The sequence below is a fragment of the Hypanus sabinus genome, chromosome 20 (genome assembly GCF_030144855.1).
Source record: "Hypanus sabinus isolate sHypSab1 chromosome 20, sHypSab1.hap1, whole genome shotgun sequence".
Lineage (NCBI taxonomy): Eukaryota > Metazoa > Chordata > Chondrichthyes > Myliobatiformes > Dasyatidae > Hypanus > Hypanus sabinus.
In genome coordinates this window covers 20,656,480-20,671,523 of record NC_082725.1, presented here as the reverse complement: position 1 = coordinate 20,671,523, position 15,044 = coordinate 20,656,480, and the positions used below count along the sequence as shown (strand labels likewise).

Sequence of the window (15,044 nt, the reverse complement as noted above, 5' to 3'; positions counted from 1 at the left end):
TAAATCGGTCAATCCTGAACAAATTTTCATGTGGGCGGTGACGTCTGCTTTTGTAATATGATTCAGATTCTGTCTTTCTCTGTATTTTCCACAATTCATTGAACTGTCGTTTGAGAAGGATCGGTTAGAAATGTTACTCATGGAACTGGCAATGTTCATCCTGTTGCAGCATTTTTCAAATGAGATCAAGCAGCCATCGTTAGCTCTTGTCAGCAGTAATCTTCCTATACTGGCAGATGGAAAGGGCACGACTTATCAGAGTGTGACATCAATGTTTTTAGGTGTGAATTTAATAATTCACAGCAACCTTTATAACTCCAGGGATGTGGGTTCTATGCTGCTAATATGCAGTCCTTGCTTGTGTGCAGTGAGCCCTTCCTTAAAAGAGTAGCTCTTAACTTGTCTGCAACCCACTTTCTTGTAATTTTCTCCCGGAGGCTTCTCCTCCATTCCTTCAATGTGTCCGCATTATCACAGCTTAATCTTGGTAATGTCAGTCACCATCAGAACTCTAGTTGGGATGTGAGTAGGACTGCACCTGAATCTGGGATGGAGGTGGTGGGAATTGAGCTCAGGTTGTGTTGGTTAGAGGTGTTATCTAGGACTAATACTGATTCTAGCCTTAGCTGGTTTGGTAATTCCAGGATTTCGACCAAGTGTCAATGAAGAAATGCAATATATTTCCAATTTAGGATAGTGAATGAGTTGGATGAGAAGCCAGGAGAAGATATTTCTCCCATGCTGCTGCTGCCTTTGAATGGGGTGGAAGATTGAGTGCAGTCGAAGAAACCTTGTCTTTTGCTCAATGTATTTTACAGATTGTTGACTCAGTAGCCATGATGTATTGATGGAGAAGAAATATCGCTCATTTGTTCACCGGTTGTGGGCATCACTGGTATTGTCAGTACTTTGTTGTCCATTTCTAACTGTCTCTGGACTGAGGAAGCAGTTAAAGAGTTGATTACAATAGAGAGTCCGGCATGCCATGTAGGCCAGACGAGGTAGGAGTCTGCCCAGAGGATATCAGTGCACCAAATGGGTCTTGGAGACAATCTGGTGGCTTTCTGTTGACCTTTCACTGCAATAGGTATTTCTCTAAACATCCAACTTCATTTAAATATGTGAATTTAAATTCTCAGTTGCCATAGTAGAATTTGCATCACTGATTCAATGATGCAGATTTCCTGCCGATAAATTACCCACTATGCTGTTGTATCCCTAATGTTCAGAGTGCCAATCAAATGGGTTGTGTTCAACTTTATTGATGATTGTTGATGGAGTTGCACACCTCCAGGCATGTGGTGTTTGTTCCACGTTGTGTGTGTTGTGGATGATGGAAATGCTTTGGGCTGTTGGGAGGCGATTCATTTCTCAATAAATCTCATTGAAAAGTGGAACAGATTCAGGAGGCTAAATAGCCTTAACATGTAAGGATCTGTCGAGATGATTCAAAGGAGGGTGGTTCAAAGACCATGAAAAAAAAAGAATAAAATGCTGGGTTTTATTTTTAGACATAGAAGAGTGGTCAGCGACAAGGTATGGCTGCTAACTTAACCAGATAACTCTTCCATCTCTTCCAGCATTTTATTCTCTTTTTCATGGCCTTTAAGCTCCTCCTCTATGAATCATCATGACAAAATTGTATCACTGTTATGTTTGTTTTTCTAGTGATATGGGTTGAAGGATTGAATTTATTTGTTCTCCCTCTCCTTTTTCAAAGAAAGTGGCTTCCCTTCCTCCACCATCAACGGTGCCCTCAACCGCATCTCTTCCATTTCACGCACGTCTGCTCTTACCCCATCTTCCTGCCACTCTACCAGGGATAGGGTTCCTCTTGTCCTCACTTACCACCCCATCAGCCTCTGCATCCAGTACGTAATTCTCTGAAACCTCTGCCATCTCCAATGGGATCCCACCACCAAGCACAACTTTCCATCCCCACCCCCCCACTTTCTATTTTCCGCAGGGATCGCTCCCTATGCGACTTGCTTGTCCGTTCATCCCTCCCCAATGATCTCCCTCTTGGCACTTAGCCTTGCAATCGGAACAAGTGCGACACCTGCCCCTACACCACCTCCCTCACTACCATTCAGGGCCCTAAACTGTCCTTCCAGGTGAGGTGACACTTCAGTGTGAGTCTGTTGGGGTCATATACTGTGTTCCCAGTGTGGCCTCCTGCATACTGGTGAGACCCAACATAGATTGGGAGATTAATAATCTATTATTAATTTCCATTAGTATCTTGACAACTTCCATTGAATTATAGGAGAATACACAAGACTATCACCTGTCATTCTCTTGCACTTTTTCCCAACTCCACACCCTGCTCACTTCCCCTACCTGATACCCTCTTCCTGTCATCTTATACTACCCCCCCCCCAACCCCATCCACCAATCACCTCAGAATCCTTTCTCACCACTCCCCTTCTCTTCTTTATACTGGCCATCTTGCGCCTCCACTCTCAATCCTGATGTAGTGTTTCAACCCAAAACCTCCTACAGATACTGCTTTATTCAGAGCTCCTCCAGCAGATAGTTTGTTTTCATTAAATCACTTCCTGCTCCTTACATTCTAGAGAACGCAACTTTGGTATAAGTAATTTCTCGTATCCTTGGAGTCCTGGTATCATACTGGTAAATCTATATTGCAGTTCCTGTCCTAAATCCTTACTAGCCCGTGTTTCCAGAACTGCTCTCCGTATCCTACTAAACTATCTAACCTTGCAATATAAAGCGCATTTATTTTTGTTTCCTTAACCTTGTCTTATGAGGCCACGTGATATACTGTACACACGTGGCAAAATGAGAAGGCCCATCTGTGTGAAAGATTGCTATTATGCTTGAGATAATTGCCATGATATCATTAACAATGCCTATTTGGAGAATTTGATTGACAGGACAGAGAAATGTAAAACAGTATTATACTGATTTTTTTTTTCATATACCCTATGCTTTATTTCTCCAACTGTCTTAAACCTGTTCCCTGTAAAAACATACTGTATGTCCAATTAATGTAAAAGAAAAATCTCTCTCTCCAAAATTGCTTTCAAGGAAAATTGTCGAAGTGTATAATTTTTGCAACATACTTGATGCATAATATAATTTTTTTCAGAAATGGGTGGTAGTTTGCATTCACTGAATTTTTCCAACAGGCAACAGCAGTTGGCACCAGCAGTGCAGCTAGCACAGAGGATACTTTACTTCCAGCACAAAACAGAATGGAAGGAAGAATAACTGAAAAAATATTCTGGTCTGATGTCCATTATCGATTTGATAAAATTACAGAATTCCCAAAATGTTTTAAAATCACACAAAGGAACTCAATAGGTCAGGTAGCATCGATGGACGGAATGGACAGTCAATGTTTTGGGTCAAGAACTTTATCAGGACTGGGGTGTGTGTGTGTGTGTGTGTTTCATATAAAGAATATGATAGGCTGATGAGGGCTGGGGCAGAGTGGTAACGATGTAAGAAGCTGGGATTTGATAGGTGGAAATGACCAAGCACTAAAGAAGGTGGAATCTGATATAAGAGGACAGTCGACCATGGAATAAGTGAAAGGAGGTGGGGAGGGGAACCAGTGGGAGAGATGTGTGGGGATATCATCAACGTGCTATCTTTAACTAAATATTGCAATCTTGGAACTCATTGTTAGAAGGTTGTGGAGTTAGATCCCATTCAGGAAACCTGAGCACAAAATTCAGATGAATATTCCAGTGCTGTGTTCAGAGAATGTCACACCTTTGAGCATGCCATCCTTTTGGATCATACTGTACGTTAAAATGGGGTCCTGTTTCCTCCCCTGGATAAATGTAAACAATCCTTTGGCACCATTTTGAAGAAAGTTGGGGAATTGTCCCTGGTGTCCTGACTGACATTTATCTCCCACCAAAATCTCCACCAGATGAAATAGTCATTTATACACTGCTGTTTGTACAAGATGGCTGTGTTTGAGTTGGCTGTAATGTTTCATACATTGAAATAGTGATCACATTTCAGAAACCGATTAATCGCCTTTAAGATGCTTTAGGACAACTTGAGGATGTGGAAGACACCAATAGAAATCCAATTCATTCCTTCAATTTCTTACTTCTGAATATCAAGACATGTTTCTTTTCTTCTAAATCTGTAGGTCGTTGGGGTGCATTTTGTATGAGCTGTGCTGCTTGCAACATGCTTTCACTGGTCATAACTTCATGTCAATTGTTTTGAAGATTGTGGAAGGTGAGACTCCCTCACTGCCAGATCACTTCTCCAGAAATCTCAATGCAATCCTGACAAGGTAAGGGCCCATCTGGTAATCGGTTTGTCATTATCATCAAGATGCAGTGAAAATTGGTAAATTGCTTTATTATTACCACATGTATCAAGGTATAGTGAAAATCTTTGTCTTGCATGCGTCCATGTAGATTATGTCATTACAAGAGTGTGTCGAGCCAGTGCAAGAGAAATAAATAACAATGCAGAATATAGCGTTAGATTTACAGAGAAAATGCAGCACAGGCAGACAATAAGGTATAAGGCCACATCGAGGTAGATTGTGAATCAAGAGTCTGTCTTATTGCACTATGTGATTTGTCCAATAACCTTATAACAGTGGATAGAAACTGTTTACAGGTTTTCATATCTTCTGACCGAAGCTTTCCCAAAAAAGTGAAATACAGACAGTCTACATAGGGGAGGCTGATTTCCATATTGTGCTGGGTTGTGTCCACAACTCTCTACAGTTCCTTGTGTTAATGGGCAAAGCTGTTGCCATACCGATGCCTGATGTATTTGAATAGGATGCTTTCCTATTAAAAGTGCATTAATAAAAGTAGGTAAGAGCCAAAGGAGATGTACCAAATTTCTTCAGCCTCCTGAGGAGGCAGAGGCACTGGTGAGCTTTTGGCCCGTGGTTGGACCAGGCAAGGCATGTTCACTCCTTGGAACCTGAAGTTCTCAACTCATTCAGCCTCAGCACTGTTGAAGTAAACATGAGAGGGTGCAACAACCCCCTCCCCTTCCTAAAGTCAGACCACTCTCTACAATGAGGGCAAGGCTGTTGTCATGCCACCTTGTCACCAGGCTCTCTACCTGACTCAGCGTTATACAAGATTTGGCCCAACTATAGTGTCGCCCACAGACCTGTAGATGGAGCTGGAGCAGAGCCTGGCCACCTGCTCCAGTATTGGGAGTGGAGTGAGAGAGGGCGAAGACGAAACCTTCTTGAGGATCATCGTCGCGGAGATGTTGCTCTGTATCCTTACTGAGTGCAGTTCATTGGTCAGGAAGTCAGGGATCTCGTTGTGGAGGGAGGTGTTGAGTCCCAGCTCTAGGAATTTGGTGATGAGTTTGCTAGGAATTATGGTGTTGAGGGCCGAGCAACAGGCAATAAACAGTAGTCTAATGTTGGTGTCTTTACTGTCCAAATGAGTGTAGGGACAGGGAGATGATGCTGACATGAACCTGTTTTGCAGTGAGTCGAGGCTGTCTGAGAGGCTGGACTTGATGAGTGCTGTGACCAGCCTCTCAAAGCTCTTCATGAAGGGTGGATGTCACAATTACTGGGCAGTAGTCATTAAGGCATGTTACTTTATTTTTCTTAGGTTCTGGGATAATAGTTGTCTTCATAAAGAAAGTGGCACCTCAGATTGAAGTAAGGAGCAGTCAAAAATGTTTTCTTTACATGCCATTTAGGCAGATCACTCCATACATAAATATGTTGGGTAATGTAACTGGGAGAAATGTACATAATTCACCGACATTTCTCTTTAAGAGGCTGGTCTGACGTGATGATGTTACCTAAAGTTTTCAGCATGCTTTTGTTTAGGGTTTGGAGTTCAATAAAAGGTGTTTATGGGTTTCATTAAATATAAAAAGCCTCACTTTGTTTAATTTGTGAAAACCTACATTGGTGACCTCGAATTTTTCTAATGTGGTAGTGTCACTCAGAACGGCTGCGAGAATGGTGAGTCTGCTGGAACACCCACCTGAACACGATAAATACCGATTGCTGAAAACTCTCCTTTTTCCATACTTCTGGACAATCGGAGTCTGAGTGCATCGAACAGTTGCTCTCCTTACCCAGTCTCAGCGATGATAGGTCTTCGGAGTGAATGAACCACATGCTGTCTCTCCTGGGAAATCGCAGTCCTTGTTTTATTTTAAAAACTCTTCATGCAGCAAATGCCTGACCAAGTTTGCATAGCCCTCACTAATGCAACTGTGAAGGTCAATATGGACCTGCTAAAATGGTGCTGGTGTACACTCTGTCAGTCAGTAGTGCTCTATCTCAATAAGCCCAGTCAGCAAGGCCCCCAACGTAAGGACGCCCACAGCTGTGAAACAGATGATACTGGGTCTGTGTTTTTACCATGCTTGCTTTGGTAGGAATGACAGGAAGTACTGACCATCTTGCAGCTTCGACAGAGCCAGCACATTGGGACATCAGACATGAGTGAACACCATGGGTTCCAGCTGCCAGAGTTGTCTATTTTTCATCACAGACACCCTTTCAGGACGACACTTCTTATGTGACTCTGGTGCCCAAGTGAATGCCAGCATTGGCTATAGGTGAGAAGGCAAAGAGGGATGAAACCTCACTGGATGCCAACAATGGCAGCAGGATCCAGACTTGTGGATCCTGACACTCTGCTTCAGGGGGCAGCATTACACATGGGACTTCATCCTGGCTAAGGTAGCTAGACCCCTGCTCGGTGCAGATTTCCTGTGTGCTTAAGGACTATTAGGCGATTTTGAGAACTGCTGACTTGCAGGTGTCAAGGACTTTGGATCATTACACTACTCCCTCAGTAAGTTCTCCACAACGACTCCGTTAAGTGCATGCACCATGCCATATGAGTTTGCTCAACTGCTGGGCAAATTCCCAGACCTCACCAAGCCCACATTCTCAACCACAGTTGCAAAACATGGGTTCGAGTGCTATATTCCCACAACTGGCCCACCAATCCATGCCCGTGTGCGTAAACTGGACCCAGTGTAACTGACAACTGCAAAGGCCGAGTTTGCCAACGTAGAAAGACTCAACTGTATGCCAGTTGAATCACCCCTGGGATTCACCCTTCCATATGGTCCCCAAGTCTGATGGTGGTTGTTGCCCATGTGGGGATTACCAATGTCATATCGAGGCCACCACTCCCTGACCATCACCCAGTCCCACACATCCAAGACTATTTGACACATTTAGCTAGAGAGTCACTGTTTTCCAAAGTCAGTTTAGTTGTGGGCTACCATCCAATGTCTGTATACTCAGGACATTCCCAAAACAGCTGTGATAACCCCGTTTGATCTTTTGAAGTTTCAGCTCGTGCTGTTTGGACTGAAAAATGGAGCACAGACTTTCCAACAGCTGATGGACTCTGTATTAAAAGTCTTAGACTTTCTCTTTTTTTTACCTGGATGACATACTTGTCATCAGTGCATCCAAACCCAAACGTGGTGTTCATCTCCACACACTTTTCGTGCACTTAAGCCAACCCGGGTTAATTAATTACTCTGCTAAATGCCAATTTGGGTTGGCAGCCATTTACTTTCTCAGTCATCCCATCTCGGCAGAAGGTGAACACCCCTCCCATCAAAAGTAACTGGTGTTATTGATTTTTCCTCCACCCTGTACAACTAAGAAACCGCAGGAGTTTTTAGGCATGGTGAATCTCTATCACCGCTTCATTCTGCGTGCTGCTGAACTTGTGCTCCCCCTGTACGGTGCACTTAAAGGCAATACCCCTAACCAAATACTTGACTGGTCAGCAGACAGGACTAGGGCATTTCATGATACCAAACGTGACCCTAATGGCGCACCTGCTCCCCAAAGCACCCATTGCCGTTACCAACCATGCCTCAGACTATGCTGTGGGTGCTGTGCACGAACAGCTGGCCGAAGGTGTGTGACAGCCACTGCCTGTTTCAGCCAGCAGCTCCACTCCCCCGAAAGGAAGTACAGCACATTGAATTGTGGGCTTCTTGGTCTCTAACTGGCTGTCCTCCATTTTTTTTTTTTATTTTTTAGAAGGTTGCCATTTCACAGCATTCGTTGACCACAAACCTGTTATGCACGCAATAGCCAAAATATCAGATCCTTTGTCTGCACGGCTGTAATGTCACCTGGCCTACATTTTAGAGCTCACAATCGATATACTCCATATCAAAGGGAAAAATAACACTGTGGCTGATTGACCTCAATGGTAGCCATTGAGGTCATACACATAGGGGTTGACGATGCCAGCACATGGCAGCTGATCAAGTTACTGACCCAGAGGTCCATGCTGACCGAACAACAGTCACAGGCCTGCAGTTAGCTGACATTAAGTTCGGGCAAGCTGGGGTTTCTCTCCCTTGAATTGTCTCAACCAGTCAACGTCACCCCATTGTGCTGTCAAACTGGAGTTGGACAGTTTTTGACTCCCTACATGGCTCCTCACATCCGGGCCGAAAGGCCTCACAGAAACTGGTTGCACTAAAGTTTGTTTGGCACGGCCTCAGAAAGGACGTGTGTGATTGGACTGCAGTTTGTGTGGAGTTCCATGTTTGGGTGTCATTGACACCTTTTGAGGTTCCTGAGTGATGGTCTGATCATATCAGTGTGGACCTTATTGATCCTCTTTGCCCATCCCACCCCCCCCCCATGGTTTCACTCACCTCCTTACCATGGTGGACCATGCCACCAGGTGAGAGGTCGTCTCTCTAGAATCGATGATGGCCGCAGGCATGGCTTAGGCAAAGATCAGCACCCGGGTTGCCCAGTTTTGGCACCCCATCTGATATTTCCCATGACCACAGCCCCCTATTTATTTCAGACCCCCGGACTGCGATGGTCCAGGACCTCCGCGTTAGGCTACATCACACCACGGCGTATCACCCACAGTCCAGTGTCCTAGTGAGTGGTTTCACCACTCCTTCAAGGCTGCTCTGAGGGATTCCTTGACCGATGAGCATTGGCTTGATCATCTCCTGTGGGTCCTGCTGGGGCTCAGAACTGCTCTAGAAGAGGATCTGCCATTGGATATATGGGCAGCTGTTGTGAGCGCCAGATGACTTAATTCCTGATGCCTGGTCAGCCTCTCCTCAGTAAATTCAATTCCTTTTCACCTATTCCTACCGTCCAGCGTGGCGTAGAACACTCTTGTGTTCCTGTTGACCTGCATTCCAACTCATTCATTTTCATCCACCAACGTCCCCTTAGGCCCCCTAATGATGACCCATTCTGCATTTTGGAATGGGAAGGAAAGGCTCATCATGGATAAGAGGGGTAAACCTGAACATATTTCAGTAGATGTCCTGAAACCGGCCCACCAATATCTGGAGTATTCCACTGCCATGCCCCTGGAGTCGCAACATGACCATGAGTGCGTCAGTGCACCTCTGGACATGCTGGAGACATCTGCGGTTCCCCCACTCATGGAACACGGGACCTGAACTGAGTGGCTCATCTGAACTCCAGACAGCTCACAATGCCGGCTTTAGTGAATTCTGGGGGAACCTGTATAGGGTAATGTTACTGGGAGAAATGTATGTAATTCACAGCCACCGGCATTGAATTGGGGTTTCTCTTTAAGAGGCTGGTCTGACGCGATGACATTGTTACCTAAAGATTTTTAGCATGTTTTTGTTAGGTTTTGGATTCCAGTAAGATGTGTTTTATGGGCTTCATTAAAGACTTCACTTCGCTTTATTTGCGAAAACCTACAAATGCATGAAGGTACGACAAAAGGGAAAACAATAGTTGAATGTTGAATATCATGTTGCAGTGACAGAATGAGGAGTGCTGGTAGTCAAATGAGTTGCAAGGGGAATTGACTGCGAGGTTAGGAGTTCTTTATCATACAAGGGGTCAATTGAAGATTTTTACAACAGCAGGACAATACTGTTAATCACTAATGAAAGTTTCCCTCAATATATTGGAGCAACATGGTTGGTAGAATTGTTGATTCAGAGCTCCAGCAGCCGCATTTCAATCCTGACCTTGGGTGCTGTCTACGCAAAACTGGGTCGCTGGGGTTGTAATGGGTTATGCCTGTCACCTCACTACCATGCTGCCCTTTCAGAGATACAGCATGGTGTCAGGCCCTCCTGGCCTAACAACTCATGCCATTCAGTCTAAAACTCAAAGGTTTAACAAAATCATTATTGGTATGTACCTCGAAACACACAGTGAAATATGTTGTTAACCAATGCGCTAAGGATGTGCTGAGGGCAGCATGCAAGTGTCATCACGTATTCCAATGCCAAAACAGCATGCCCTCAATGCTTGGCAGAACAACACAGAACACAGCAATCAACAGTAGTGAAAGAAGCCTTGTTCCTCCCCTCTCACCTACACAGCCATCTATATGCACAGTCCTCTGACCCCAGGACAGGCCACCTTCTTTGTCCTTGACCTCCCCAGTGGACTCGTGGGGATTTGCAGCCTTGAGCTCTGGCCATTGGATTAGTTGCAAGAAACAGCAGAAATCTTTTTCTGACACCTTCTGGTGTTGGGTATCAGTTTGAAAGGAACTTCTTTGCCCAGCATTTGTGACACTTTCTAGTTGGCTGAGAAGGTACTTGTATTGAAATATCCTCACAGACATGAAACCAGGAAGGAAAGAGTTAAATTTTACAGAATGTGAAATAAATATAGGAAAATACAGGAGTTTAAATACTAAAGAGAAACTTTTCAAGAAGTTATTCCACAGTATTTTCTGTGGAACTATGCACCATAGACACGATTTGCTTTTACTCAGTTTGGTGAGTTTTATAATCAATGTTTACAACTTAGAACTTGATCCATAACCCACATCTCATGAAATAGTCTTTAATGCTTTCATGATAAGTAACATGGTTTGTTAAGATCATAAGACACAGGAGCAGAATTAGGCCATATGGTCCATTGAGTCTGCTCTGCCATTCCATCATGGCTGATCCATTACGCCTCTCAACTTCAGTCTCCTGCTTTCTCCCTGAAACCTTTGACACCCTTAATAAACAAGAACCTATCGACCTCCACCTTAAATATATGCAATGATTTGGCCTCTACAACCATCCGTGGCAATAAATTCCATTGATTCACCATCCTATGGCTAAAGAAATTCCTCTCATCTCCGATCTCCTTCTATTCTGAGGCAGTGCCCTCTGGTCCTAGATTCTCCCACTATAGGAAACACAGTCCCCATGTCCTCTTTGTCTAGGCCTTTCAACATTTGGTAGGAGAATTTGAAATTTTTGTCAATTCATTGACTTTGCCTGATTGCAAACACTGCTGAGGAAGGCTGAATCAGGACTTTAACACTAAAAGTTCAAAGTAAATTTATTATCAAGGTGCATAGTTATATGCCACTATGTACAACCCTGAGATTTGTTTTCTTTTGGGCATACTCAGTAAATCCAAGAACCATAACAGCATCAGTGGAAGACCACACCTAAAAGTGCAGACAAACAACTAATGAGCAAAAGACAGCAAACTGTTCAAATACAAAAGAATGAAAAAAAATAATAAATAAGAAATAAATACTGAAGAATCCTTTAAAATGAGTGCATAGGTTGTGGGAACAGTCCAGTGATGGGGTGAGTGAAGTTCTCCCCACTTTTTCAAGAGCCTGATGGTTGAGGTGTAATATTTCCTGAACTTGGTGGTGTGAGTCCTGAGGCTCGTATACCTTCCTCTTGATGGCGGCAGTGAGAATAGAGCATGGCCTGTGTGGTGGGGGTCCCTGATGATGGATGCTGCTTTCATGTAACAGTGCTCTGTGTAGCTGTGCTCAATGGTGGGGAGGGCTTTACCCATGATAAACTGGGCCATATCCACTACTTATTGTAGGATTTTCTGTTGAAGGGCGTAGGTGTTTCTATAGCAGGATGTGATCTTAGACTTGCTGCCTGTTTTCTAGAGTAATGATAGTGAGCAGTGACACCCTCATCACGACGACAAAATGCAAACCAGCGCCAAGCCATCTTGATTGTGGAACTCCACTAATGATTTGCCCTTTATTTTCTCTTCACAGCATGTTGCAAAAGAGTCCATCACATCGACCAGCCGCTGCAGAAATACTGAAAATTCCATATATCGACCAGCAGCTCCAGGTAGAGAGAACAGCACCCATCCAATCTCCCCAGAATGCCAACCTTCCAGGTCTTCTATCAATTTCAGTTGCAGACTCAATAGATATATTTAAGGATGAGCTGGATTGGTACTGAAGTAAGATAGAAATAGAAGGATATGTGATGGGATTAGACAAGGAAGGAGGTAAGATCTGAGGAGACACTGGATAGTTCAGAGCAGAGGCTGCAATTTCCATCACAGTCTGTAAGGAGTTTGTACGTTCTCCCTGTGACCTCTTGGGTTTCCTCTGAGTGCTCTGGTTTCCTCCCGCATTCCAAAGACGCAAGAGGTAAGGGTAGTGAATCGTGGACCTGCTATGTTATCGTTGGAAGTGTGGCGGCTCATGTGGGTTTCTTCTCTCAGCAAATCCCCAACGCAAGCAATGCACTTCACTGGATGTTACAATGGACATGTGACAACTAAAGCTAATCTAATCTAAAATAAAATATAAGAGACTCCGACAGGATGAACAGGTTGGACCTATTTCCCTTTGCAAAGAGGTCAGTTACTTGGGAATATAGGTTTCTGTTCAATGGTAGCAGGAAGTAAGGAAACACTTTCAACCAAATAGTAGTGGAGTAGTAGGTTTTGTTGCTCAAAAGGTGCTGGATAAAGAAATGTTATCAAATCTAAGAAACATCTGAAGGAGTTAATCAGGGAAGAAGTAACCAGTAAGGACACAATAAGAACGTAGTGGGGATTTCAGGTAGGCCATGTGGGTAGAAGTACTCCAGAATTCCAGGGCACCATGGTAGCATAGCGATTAGTGCGATGCTTTAATGGCTCGGGGCTTCAGAGTTCAATTCCGATGTCATTTGTAAGGAGGCTGTATGTCCTTCCCATGAAATGCTTTGGTTTTCTCCCAAAGACATGCCGGTTGGTAGGTTATTTAGCTGTTGCAAATTGTTCTGTGATTAGGCTAGGGTTGAATCGGGGATCGCTGGGCAGCATGGCCAGAAGGGACTGTTCCACACTCTATCACAATAGACACATACGGACACACAGAGGCATCAGTCAGAATTATTTGCAGATAAATTCATTGGAATGGCAATGGAACTGAGAAGCTATCGTCATCGGGAAAGATTGAGCAGCCTGCAGCTCTTTAGAAAAGAGAAAACTGAGACATGACTGATAGAAGCTGGTGTGATTATGGAACAGATTGATGGAGTACACTTTGAGATATTTCCAATAGCAGAGCCCCAACCAGAAGCCGTGAATATGAAAAAGTCACAGATATATCCAGCAGGCAATTTAGGAGTAACAACTTCATGCAGAAAAATGTGAGAACATGGAATCTTTTATCACAGAATAGAGCAGATGTACTTCAGGAAGAAGGGACCAGAGGTTATTGTGAGTGAGGAAGTGCAGAAGGAGGCTTTAGTGGAGCATAAGCATATGTATGGACATGTTAGACTGAAATAGCCTATTCTTCAACAATATTCTGCTAAGTCCCCCTAAGTTTCCAAAAGTATGAGATTTTAAAATCACGTCATGTTAAAAGCTGTTCATTCCGATTTTGGTGCTGTTTGCTTACCAACTCTGCATTCCTTCTCAACTTTGTTCCTGTGGCTCAACACAATGCCTGGTCCCTGAACCAGCAGCCACTCTGCAGCTCAAGGTGAACTAAAGGCCTGGCATTGCCAACCTCTTCCTTGCACATCTCTGGGAGGTGACTTTCCCCCACAGCTGGGGATGAGAGTTCTCTCTCTCTCCACAATTCGTCTGTCAATATCCCATTTGTGCAGGTGTCCGTCTTATGACATATGGAGATTTCAGGTCTTTGATTCAAAAGGTTAGAGATATATTTGAGGAATTAAAACTTCACCAAAAAACTGGGAGGCATCAGGTATTTCCTACCTGGAAGGGTGAATCCCAGAATAAATTGATGAAATGGTGGTTCTCAGTTTTTATTCAGAAGGATGAGAGTTCAGGACAACAAAATAGGATTAGTCTCAGTAGTTCTTTATTGGCCTGCATTGACTGACAGGGTGAAATAATCTTCTCTGCGATCAGTTTCTGAGATGCTGTCATTCTATGATTTAATTTAGAATGTGGGAAAAATGAAACAACTTTTGGCAGTTCTGTAGTCCTCGTTCTTATTATGCAGAACACTATAATTAACACCATGTGAAGAAGACAGCTTTGGATCCTTTTATCTATAGGCTGGGTAGTATTATAAGATGCTCATTCATTTACTAGAAGTTAAAGAGACTGGAAAACCACGAGAATAGAAACTTGACTAGTGTCGTTGATATTGTCAAACATATCTTTAAAATGCATTCAGTGTTGTCAGTTTTTCCTATTGCTGACAGGACTTGTCACGTCAAACAGTGACAGAAGGGTCACGGACCTTAGGATTTACTGACAGGAGCTGTCTGGGCAGACTGTGACAGATAGATGATTGGAGCTCAGAATTTGTATTAAAGCGACTTTGTATAATACTTGAGAAAATGTACTCTCTGTCAATTGTGAGAACCCATTGTTAGAGAGCACATATTTAAGGTGCTAGGAGGGAACAACTGTTTTTCAAATAGACATTCCTTTTATTTAATGAGTTGTGGGATGTGGTTGCTACTGGTTGACCATATGTAATTGTCATTACGTACATAGTAATTTGCTTTATTGAAATGCAGCAATTAATGTGATTCTCTCCTGTGCCTCAGGTAGATGGTGCCTATGCTTTGACTTGGCGATGATGATAGTTCTAAGTCAGCAGATTTGAGATTTGGAGGAGATCTTGAGCACTGTGGGGTTCCATGAACCTGCTTCCCTTTGACTGGCAGAAGTCGCAGCTTTAGGGGAATGATGCTGAACAAGACTTGGCAAGACACTGCAGTGCACCTTGTACACTCGTGACGTAGGGAGGGAATGCTTCAAAGGGTGAACTTTGTTTTCAGTAGTTTACTGTTTTAGTGATCTGTCTGGAAGTATTTTTAAAAAAAAAAGTTGTAGATGCTGGAGATCA

General features: G+C 43.6%; 1 protein-coding gene across 9 annotated transcripts in view; it reads left to right on the top strand.

Annotated features, from left to right (window-relative positions):
• nek11 (NIMA-related kinase 11) overlaps nt 1-15,044 on the top strand; it is a 307,189-nt gene that overhangs the window by 168,032 nt on the left and 124,113 nt on the right. For all 9 annotated transcript variants that reach the window (XM_059945210.1, XM_059945211.1, XM_059945212.1 and 6 more), the window contains 2 exons: nt 4,133-4,282; nt 11,982-12,060. In XM_059945210.1, the coding sequence (XP_059801193.1) occupies nt 4,133-4,282; nt 11,982-12,060 (229 nt within the window). The remainder of the gene's footprint in view (nt 1-4,132; nt 4,283-11,981; nt 12,061-15,044) is intronic.